At 42.0% G+C, this 11342-nt stretch overlaps 1 protein-coding gene across 2 annotated transcripts in view; it reads left to right on the top strand.

The window, feature by feature from the left end:
• Window positions 1-299: 299 nt before the first annotated feature.
• klf8 (Kruppel like factor 8) overlaps window positions 300-11342 on the top strand; it is a 62143-nt gene continuing 51100 nt past the window's right edge. For both annotated transcript variants that reach the window (XM_028595611.1, XM_028595610.1), the window contains exon 1: window positions 300-681. In XM_028595611.1, the coding sequence (XP_028451412.1) occupies window positions 655-681 (27 nt within the window). In that variant the 5' untranslated portion in view covers window positions 300-654. The remainder of the gene's footprint in view (window positions 682-11342) is intronic.

Below are 11342 nucleotides of genomic sequence, written 5' to 3'. Positions count from 1 at the left end.
GACATGGGTGTTTAACTTCACCATCTCTGAGCAATATAGCAGCTGGCTGCTGCAACATAGATGGCATTAATAGATACTTGTACACCGCAGCTGGTTGCATGCTAATTCAAATTTCCCAATGCATTACTGCGCGGTTCTGCTGCAGCTCCTCTCCTCCTGCCCGCCTGCCTGCTGCCGGTGTCGGGTCGCCGGCAGCTCAGCTTCGCTCCGCTCCGCTCCTCTGCAGGGCTGCAGGGCTGCGCAGCTCCTGACTGACAGAGAGATGAGGGGTGGGGACGCAGGGTGGGGTCACAAGCAGGGAGAGGCGGAGGAGGAAAAGGCAGAGAGAGAGCCCAGCCCTTGAATACACGGCAACAACACGCCGTCACAGAGAGAGGGAGAGACACACAGAGAGACTCGCTGTATTTTGGGGGAGCAAAGGGAGCCTTCGACGCTGCGGATATGAACTGAAAAAAACAAACACTGGAAGAGGCAGGGTTCGTGCTCCTATATCCCGAATATTCACTGTAAAGGTGAAAAACTAGCCCCCCCCCCCCAAACCCCCCTATCTCTCTACCCGTTCTTATTCAGATAGAGCTACCCAAAGCCCCGACCGAACCCCCTCCTGCTCCTGCTGCTCCACCCCTCCGCCGCTGCACCGCTCCGGCAACCGAGATGCACACGGAGACCCGTAACAAGAAAGTAAGTGTACGTTATTGACTTTGCCCTGGTCAATAAGAAAAGAAGAAAGGAACATCTATCTGTCTAGATGATCTGCCTGTACACAAGCAGAGTTGACATTGTCAGCTGTACATGTGCCAAATAGGAACGTCAGTGACTAGGCTCATGTCTTATAACAGTTAATTACAAGTACATCCTTGCAGGCAGGGCAGTTTATTTTGCAATTAGTGGAGGAGTTTTTTTCTTGCCAGCGACCTCTTTGCATTGTAGAACATTATGTTTAGAGCATGTTCAATGCACTGTCATTTGCACGGTTAATACGAAAACCTCTCCGTCTCTGTCTGCGCGAGGTTAGTTCAGGTTCAATTTTAAATGCTCTGTGATCTCTGAGAGGCAGGAAGGAAACGGAAGGCAGAAACTGCAGCTTGTAGGACACCATCTTAGCTTTTAAAGGGCCAGCAGCCTCGACAGAAACGCGAAACCCGGGGAAGCAGCCAGGTGCACTGCCTCCAGCTGCACTGCATGGGCCCTTGTGTCTTTAAATGAGTCTTGCTTTAGCATAGTATGTACTGTATATGTGTCAGTTGGGCTGGCGGTAATACTCAAAAGCAAATTAAATCTTACACTGTTATGGGACACAGAGCTGAGAGCAAAACACCAGTTTCTTCACTGCAGCTCCAGATGTTTACGATGGTTATTGGATGTTGATGGTTTGTGAGAAAGATGCAGAAGACAAGTTACAGTTTGGGACCCAACTTTCAAGTTCTTCAATAAAGAAGTGAACTTCGACCTTGAAAATTTGCATGGCTGACCAATTGATGTGTGTTGTGTTTGAACATGGCTTGTTTTATGGACTGTGGCACTATCACTCTTGCTCTGTTGTTTTTATTTTATTTTAATTTTGACTTCATTTTTGCTCTGTTCAATATTTTATAATTACCAGCATTGGAGACTTGACTGATGACACATCTTAACTCTACTAGGGATACAACTAACAATTATTTTCTCTATCGATTATTTATTTTTTAATTAATTATAGTCATAGTCGGTTGATTTATTTTTTGATGAAGCACTGCCAGTGCTGTATTTCACCCCTATGAGCAACACTTTTCACTAGCCAATCTCTATCCTTTTTAGAGTAGCCAATGTTGAAATGTACACACGTAAAGTTGATGAGTGTTATGTAGACTGTTAGAAAAGTATTGTATGGTTTGGCTCTGCTGAACTCGACTACATTTTTTGGTAGCAGCACTTTTCTCTACTTTGTTACCACTGTGCATAGTACCCCCTCAGTGTAGGCCTGATTCTCAGCTGATCGCCTTAGCAACTGCGCATGAAAACTGCCGGGACATAATGTTCAACGTGACACTTGCTGAATCCTTTCATCAGCAACCAAACTTAGAGGAACGTCTTCACTTCGTCAATTGTACAGCTAAAGGCTGTTTTATGCTTCTGCGTCAAATCAACAGCGTACCCCCGCAGACCCCTCTGCGTCTACGCCAGACCCTACGCCGTAGCCTGACGTGCACCTCTCGAAAAATGTAACTACACGTCGCAGAGACGCACGTTGCTCGGCCGTGGCTTGGTAGCGTTGCATTTCCCCCGACTCATTTCCTGGTTCTCCTTCTCCATAAACAACATGAAATCAAGGAGAGGGTTAACTTTTCCTGTTACAGATTTCCCACCGTGGTCAGAAAGAACAGGGGAGACACTTTGTAACTCTCACTATGACTCTAGAGTCGGTACTCGCTCCGAAGCTAATCACCGTCACTCTCTCACTTCTCCCTCGCTCTACCACACACTAGTTGAAATAATCTAATTGGTGCGAAAACCACACCGGCATCTTGATAGCTAATATTACAGGCTATTAGTGCTGGTTTTGAACTTAGTTAGCTCCTCTATCCTAACATATACATTGATAAGAAGCATTTCTTCAGTTAATAACAAGAATGCTAGTCTTCATAGCATTGCATTTTCTCCTCTCTAGCCATCACCTTTTTTCACTGAGCTTCAGTAGAGCCGCTCCGCCTCCAGGTAAAGGTAGATTAGCAAAGCTAGCTAGTTAGCAGTACCGTGTTTGAGTGTGTCTTGTGTAAAATCTGTATGAAAGGTCAAAACACTTTGGGCTCCAGGGCAAATATGTGACTGCTTAACTCAATGAAGGGCTTTTAAGTGAAAGTGGAAATTAATAGATTGTCTGTGGCCTTGTGACTGAAGACTGGTTTTACCACTTCCATTTTAGTAGTAGTAACCACAGTAAGTAGCTTTCACTCTGCAATAAACTTAGTAAGGTGTTGTCACGACTCCCCCTGTGCATTTATCATTAGGCCTAATAAATCCACTGCAGCATGTCAGCAACCCAGGAAATGCGCATGAACAACAGCATAGGAGTCACAAGCACTTTATTTGCCAAATACAGTAGATCTGCAGGAATTTGAAGCCAGCATTGCACTAGAAGGGCAACATGTATCCTCCGGTTTCAAATAAGGTGAAAAGGGTGCAAGCAGAGCACTGGCATACTTGTATTTACATGATGGCGCTTTTTTGATGGCTGTCTTTGCTTATAATGCTATGTGCAGACATTTAAAGCTGAAACCCATTTCAGACCAAAAGTCAAAGCAACAGCATTGGGAAAAAAGATTTAAACTTGAAGAGGCTGAGCCTCGCGGGTGAAAGTTGTACATAAGTCTTTTAAATAGACGTCAGTTAGATGGGTCAAACGAACAGGACTTTTCACCCAGGAGACCGTTGTTCATGTCTTGTGTGAAATCAAAAGCACGAAAAATTGTGCATAGCCTTTTGTAAGATATGTAAAACTTTGTATGAGGATACGTTGATGCTATGAGGTCATTGCTATCGTTTTTCTGCACTGACTGCATCTTCATCAGGTGGGATTGTAAGATAGAGGTCTTCACTGGTACTGTGGATTCCTGTTATCAGAGATCCAATACTGGACCAAAATTGCTATTTTCTGTCTAATCAAGGCAGCTGGTGTCTCCTTTTATTGTTTGGGTTTTTGGATATGTGTCATAAAACCCGAGTGGATCCGAGCTGACTCCTTATTAGCTGTGATCATGTGGTGTTTGTTTTTGTTGGTGTTCTTTCTTTATTTGGGTCTTATTGGGTATAATTATCCTCAGGTCTGTCCCCAGACTTAAACTGCTGCATTGTCTTTTTTTTAAGTTGAAAGAGTTTGAGTTTCTATAATTGTATCCTCCAAACAAACAAGAAACATAAAATACATCACTTCCTGTAGGCTGGAGAATGTTTCCCTCATAAAAAATGACTCAACAGGTACAACAATGACTCTAAGAGCTTTAATGCACTATAATGAGACCAGTGATCAGTCAGTCGATAGTGGCAAACCAGACATTTATTTACACACTCTAAATATTTTGGGTTATTACTTTAAATGATGTGGCGCACCATCACTTGTTTAGACACAATAAATCTGTGTAATATTGTACAAATGATAGCAAGTAAGATGAATATAATAGACCACACAGTAACTGTAGACATTAGTGTCATAAGATAAGTGTTTATTTGTTTTCTTATTGCTTGCTCTAGTTGACTGTGCAGAAACACTCATGAAGCTCTTAATTTATTTCTGTGCTTTCTGTTTTGACTTTAACCTTTGACCCAGATAACTGATTTTGACACTGTGAGAGTGGAAATCCATTTCCTCCCGTCACAGTTAAGGCTGTGCATTATTGGAAGTGTAGTTAACTGATTGCAGTGCTCTGCTTCTGCATAACAGAGGCACAACTGAGCATGCTCCATAGTTTCTGTGTGTGTGTGTGTGTGTGTGTGTGTGTGTGTGTGTGTGTGTGTGTGTGTGTGTGTGTGTGTGTGTGTGTGTGTGTGTGTGTGTCCAGGATCAGCTGGGCTGTAGAGTGAGAGCAGGGTCAGCTGTACATTCCGGAGCAGGGCATCAGCAGGAAAGGGCCCTTGAATACAAAGTGTGTGTGTGTGTGTGTGTGTGTGTGTGTGTGTGTTAATGCGTACGTGTGTGCGTGAGAGTGTGTGCCAGAGAGAGAGGGAGAGAGAGAGATGATGCCAATGATTAACTATGCTGAACAAAGTTTGATCAAACTACTGAAATAGTGGATATTGTGTATAAGTGTATCAAACACACACACACACACACACACACAAACTTGTTGCCAGCATTGTCACCCCAATCAGTTAACCGGGCAGCAGTTCCCTGATTGACCCAGATTTACTCTCCTGGTTATCTCAGTTGCATGAAATGGTGGGAAAATAATAATTTGCCATCAACATCTGGAACATTTATTTAACAGCTGTGAACTTTATTTTCAAATTGTATGATTAATGACACAGCTGTGCCGTTGATTTTGCATATTTCAGCTCATTATGTACACTTTGTTTTGCATACTTTACAGCGCTGCTGACTGCAGCATGTCTTTCTCATTTAGTACCGTATGTTTGCTGAGTGATTTTGTAGCTTCAATACAGCCGTTGGTTTCAATACATTTCAGCACATCAAAAACCAACTTGATGAGACTTGTAGAAACTGCTATGCATAGACAATCCATTATCATGAACCATTAGTCACCATTTGTCTATTGTTGTTATTTTTGCATGGCAATGCAGGGAAGTTAAAATTGAAACATTCTAAGTGCAAGAATTAACTCAACTCCAATTAGCCTCAACATTCATATTTGCTTATTTGTCCTGGCCTCCGGGTTTTATTTTTTAACTACGCAACTCATCAAATTAGTGCTTTTTAGAGAACAAGTTACAGTTCTCAAATGTTGGAGCATCCTTGAATGTGCCTCCAAGGAAAGTTTTCAAATTGAATAATGATTTAGCTACAATGCTAGCTCCCTGCATTTGAATCGTGTTGTGAAAGTTTTGCAGGCTTACTTCGCCTTCATGATTAAATTATTCCTTTTAAATGAATTGAATTTGTGGGAGTACATGGAGTTTCATACCAGACATTTTATTTTTAGGGATCTAAAATATCAATGTACAGTATATGTAATGTTTTAGTGTCAGTACAGTAGAATCAGGGGCATCTTTCTCAAATGTCTTTCTTTATAAAAATAAAGCAAGAAATCTGTCAGAAGAGACACAAACAGATGCATGATGCAAAACAGTGAGTTTTGCAGCATGCATGTTTCTTCACTGGAAAAAGTCCAACCCCATATATATATGGTTTGGCACTGGTTTACAACGTCTCTCTGGTTGAATAAGTTTCCATAAGTGTGTGACAGGATTTAGGGAAATGTAGGAAGACCCTAAATGAAGTACTGTAGAAGTAGGTGAGGTAGTTTGAGGGAAAGTAGGTGCACTGAAAACCACATTACAACACCTGATCACGAAGAAGAACTTGGCATGTGTCAAAAATTGATTCTTTTAATGATTTAGAAGTATCCAGGGGTGCATTTGTAATTTCGAGGCACTTGTGACCTGGAGATCAGGAGTCTCATGCTTCACTGGCTGAGCTAAGGGCGCTCTAATAAGTGAACTGTAAGTGTTTTCCAGGTGGCGAGGAGCTAACTGGCTCACTGCCCTTTTCCATTTTCCATTTAATGTGATGCTCTTATTCAGAGCAATTTACAACGTGTGCAGCAGTACAATAAGTTTCAGTTCCTTGATCGCCAACATTAAAGGCTAGTGGCAGGGACTAGTGCAAAGGGTTGGATGCCAGAATGACAGATGACAGGTGTGCTGACAGAAATGTTTCTGTGGCCACCAGATGAGATGGAGAGTTTTTGTCACTTCTCTGCATCCTCATGCAAAGACATTGACATGTTGCCACGCAGACGCTTGTATTAACCACAACTGAGTATATTTGTTTGTGTATCAAGTGGGGAACCAACCCAGCTGAGTGGGTGACTGGTTAGTTGGCCAGCTGGTTTCTTGACTGTGTGTGTGTGTGTGTGTGTGTGTGTGTGTGTGTGGGGGAAGAGGGGGGTGTGTGTGTCTCTGAGCGCATGTACCATGGAAGAGATAAATGAGAGCGAGGTAGACATTGTGTGAGGAATGGACTGGGTGCGTTAGGGCCATCGCAAGGGTCATTGCTGACGGGTGGCGCTTTGGTCGGGTCATTCAGTCAGCTGAATCACTGAGAATTAATGGGAAGCAGGAAGTCTGGAGAGCAGAGGGGAGGTAAATGTCAGATCTGTGCTTTTCATTAGTCTGAATACCGCTATAGAGCTGTACAGAGCTGCATAGAAATGCAATTTTTCATATCTTCTTAGGGACTCAATGTATGTTAAAGACACAATGTAATAAAAATATTACATTGTTAAATAATATGTCATGTCATAATATACAATTATCTAGCAATATATTTAAAAAGAATCTAAGGAAGATACAACCTGGAAAGGAAACTCTTTCAACGTGACAATGTCCCCGTACCCAATGCCAGCTCCATAAAGAAATAGTTAAATAGTCCCTGTTTGGTGTGGAAGAACTTTGACTGGCATGCACAGAGCCATGAGCTCAACCCCATCCAACACCTTTGGGATGAAGTGGAACCGACTGGGAGCCATGCAGACCTTATTGCCACAATCAGTGTGGCTGAATGGGAAAATCCCTGCAGCTAGGTTTAAACGACTTGGGCAGAACCTGAAACCAGAGGAGTGGAGGCTGCTATAGCAACAGATTAATACCCATGGTTTGGTCACATATGGGTGTAATGTTTGGGTGTTCATGTACTTTTTTTTACATTTAGTGTAAGGGGGCCGAACTTCCTGTTTCAACTAGAAATGTGTTGCATTAAGAATTGGTTCTGATTTTGCTCAAATCTGGGGCATGATACATCTTGATACAGATTGGTGCCCACAGTATCTGCATTATTCAGGTAAGACAACATTTTAACTTGTTGCCAATGCTCTGCACTGTTGCTTGCAGGGTCTGGAGGAGGGTTAAGAGACTTTGTTGCCCTGGATTCAGCAGAGCAGGGTGGAGGGGGTGGAGTTGTTGGTGGTGTCACGGTGTCTTTTTTTTTCTTCTTCTCTGTTTGCTGGGCGGCCTTGCTCAGGCTGGCCTGCCCCCGGGCTTTAGCGCTATTTATAGAGACGCAGCACCATTTACATGGTGAAGGCAGAGCAGAGCAGAGCTGGCTGATTCTCTTTTTTTACAATACCAAAATTTGACCCTGGACACCATTACTACTAACATTTTAAAATTGCCTACTACAAATATCATATCGCAGTGAACAAGAGTAAGCATCAAGCAATGTGTGTAGAGCCAGCCTAAGAAAGAGTGTTGAGAATGAGGATATGTCGTCACAAGCTGTTGATCTGACCTTGATTTCCCTATAAAGAGTCCCATCTTCTTCACCACCTTTTTATAAAGGATTCAGACCTGGACTGTATGCAAAAAAAAAGAAAAAAAAGAAAAAACTAAAACGTGTCATCTTGTCACCAGTGTGTACAGTGAATGCAATGAAGGTGATGGAGAAACAAATCACAGCTAGCCTCACGGAAATGTGGGTTGGATTCTATTAGTACAATTAGTCTGCTGGACTTGTTTGCCTTATTTTTGAAGTTATATGAGATAAACAGGAGCGGAGTGGTTCAGTATTTGTCATATCTGTACACAAAATAATTCCCTGTTTGACTCCTGGCACAGGTTTTATCAACCAGTTTAGGTGGAACTGGGATCCAGTTCAAGTCGTGATGGACTATCTGTTACAAGATGCACTGCTGCGGTACATGAATAAGAGGCAGACTGCTGCAGCGCTGTCTATTACAGGCCTCCTCCTACTTATTTTTCACTACTACAGTCTACCATTGACACCATCTGGAGGTGACATTGAAAATAATAAAATGTCTGCCTCATGAAAATACTGTGTTTGTAATATTATGTAAAAATCATTTATAGTCTTACTAACTGACAGATATGAACTCCACACAAAACCGACTTCATGTTTTTATCCATTTCAATAAAATAAGATAGATAATCCCACATAGATAATTCCTGTGCCACAATCACAAAGATAAAAAAACAATGAATGGATGTACAAAGTCCAATGATATGCATATAATAAATACGTACTGGACATATCGATGAATCTGTCACTTTGTTTTACTATTTATTGATTAATCGTTTAGACTATAAACGGTCAACAAATTGTAAAAATAGCGCATTATGATTTCAAGGTGTTGTCTTTAAATTGCAAATTGAAATTTTCGTCAGATTAAATATCCATAACACAAAGACATTCAATTTACAAAGAGAAAAAGAGACAAGCAGCATATCTTCATATTTGAAAATCTGGAACCAGCAAATGTTTGGAATTTGAGCTTGACAAATAACAGAATGGTTAGCGTTTTGTTGTTGATAGGGTTAATGACTATTTTAATTGTTGAAAAGGTCTGAGATGGGGAAAGTCTGGAAAGGTACTGACACATGAGACTGTTGGGAAACTGAAGGTGTGGCAAAACTCAAGCTGCCAGCTTGTGACACTGTAGCAGGAAAATCCAAATGCAGTGTGTGTTTTGGTTGTGGTTTTGCCATTTTGCCCATGGAAACCCTAAATGTGTTGATGTAAGTGGCAGCTGATTGTGAATAATACACACCCAGACTATCTGTCTCTTTAACTGGTCCGTCAATCACCAACCTGACAAGAAAAGCAGAAGGTCGGTTGAATTATCAAGATCGAGAAGAGAGACTGAAGAAGGTAGTTGTAGAGATGGAGAAAAAGGCTACACACAGATACACACACACCGGTCCAAACACACAGAGTTCCTTGGAACAGCTTGGCCGGCCCAGTAGCCATCTGTGTTGACTATAGATCGAAGTGACAGTTTAACTCTGTCTGTCTTAATGTGCTAATCTGTCATACTTGTATGTTTCCTGGTGATTCTGGCAACATCTTAGCTGTCCGGTTGTCCTGTTTATTCCAAACAAACTGGAAACCTGGAACACATCATTTCCTACAGTTTTCATATGAGGGAGCTACCAGACAACAAGTTTTTCAAGGTAGAATTTATTGTCATTGTTGTAATCGTGCTGACGGACAGAAAAACAAACAAACGGAGCCAAAACATTACCTGATTGGCGGGGGTAACAAAAAATTCAGCAAAACAAAAAGGGATGAACGATGTCATTTGGAACAATTTCTATCCGGAAGTGGAACGTCGTGGATATAGACTAGTGTTTTTCTGACTGTCTAATACAACTTTAAAGGCTTAATTTTTGTTGTGGAAAGTCTTGTCCGTTTCTTTACTCTTGTTCTTGTTCCCCATCCTCCTCCTCCTCTCTGTTGGGTCCATAGACTGTATGTAAGTTTGGGTCATGATTTCTCATTGTCGGGTCCTCGTTGCTCCATCCCAGCGTCAGCATCATTACTGTTAACTGGCTCTTCATGGAGGGAGAGAATAGATTAAATTGACCTGCTCGTTCAATCATTGACCAGTTTTCTGGCAATTTTATTGACTTGTTGGCTGTCATCGACTGACTGCCTTGTTCAGCCGTTTGATTAGCAGACTTATTAAATGACTATCAGTTAGCTCTTTGGCCTGTTTACTAGTACAGTGAGTGACTGAGTTCCTAGTTTACTGGCCGACTGCGTGAAAGTGCACTTTTTCCATGCATTCCATGCATGACGAGGGATAAGGAGCACATATTCAGCATGTGTTTGATCCTTCATACCAGACTGTTGGTCACAGCAGTGTTTCCCACAGATTAGAAAGCAATTTGTGACGCGGGGCGGGGGACAACGACGACAACGACGTATTTTTCGTAACAACACGCTGTTGGATGCTGTCCTCTCCTACTTTAATGCCTAACAAATCTATCTCTCTCTCTCTCTCTCTCCCTGACCCTGTCTTTCACTGGTTGAAGCCTGAAAATATTGTAAAAAAATGAATAACATAACCAATTACACTGGTCGGACTGTTCAGACTGATACCTCCGGTTCAGGATGGTCCTTATCCTCAACACGGGCCTTTTTCAGTCGCGGAAAATACTTTTCAATACTCATCTGGATTGAAGCAGCAAACATTCAGTGTAAGAGTAAAAAATGACATAACATTATTTATAATAAGTTTATTTGATTGACAGCTGCTACATATAGTGTTTTGACCTCGACAACCCAACTGCATTTTACCGCAAATGTGCGACGCATTAACTTTCTAAAGCAGCCGCAATCGCTTCTTTGCTAAGAGTCGGGTCGGGACTCCAACATTAATACACTGACAACATTGTATTCAGAATATAAAATATTTGTATAGCACTTTTTAATGTGTGATTGTGTAAAGGTGTTCACGAGATAGATACCAACCTTTTGTGAACTTGTGGATTTCGCCAGCCGTCTTCTCTCACAGACACTGTGTGCACGGTGGGAGGGACTGTGTGTTTGTGTGTGTGTGTGTGTGTGTGTGTTTGTGTGTGAGCAAGACGTAAGTGACAGAGAGACGGAGGAGAGCAGGGAAAGGAAATGCAGCTGAACGTGTTTTAAATAGCGTTTAAAAAAAGAAATAAAAAAAAGAATAATGAAACGCAATGTGCGGCGGCCGGTGTTGATAGTGCGGCGCACCACCACACATTAGTCTATGTGTGGGAAACACTGCACAGTATTTACCTGTGACTAGTCTCGCATTGTCCACACAGCATTCCGGGTTGGGAGAAAAACATGCTCTGGCTTATTGGCATTTCTTTAATCCGTTTCCCGGAAGTGGAACGTCGTCGATATAGACCAACCT

The sequence above is a fragment of the Perca flavescens genome, chromosome 13 (genome assembly GCF_004354835.1).
Source record: "Perca flavescens isolate YP-PL-M2 chromosome 13, PFLA_1.0, whole genome shotgun sequence".
Taxonomy (NCBI): Eukaryota; Metazoa; Chordata; class Actinopteri; order Perciformes; family Percidae; genus Perca; species Perca flavescens.
This window is presented reverse-complemented; position numbering and strand designations above follow the sequence as displayed.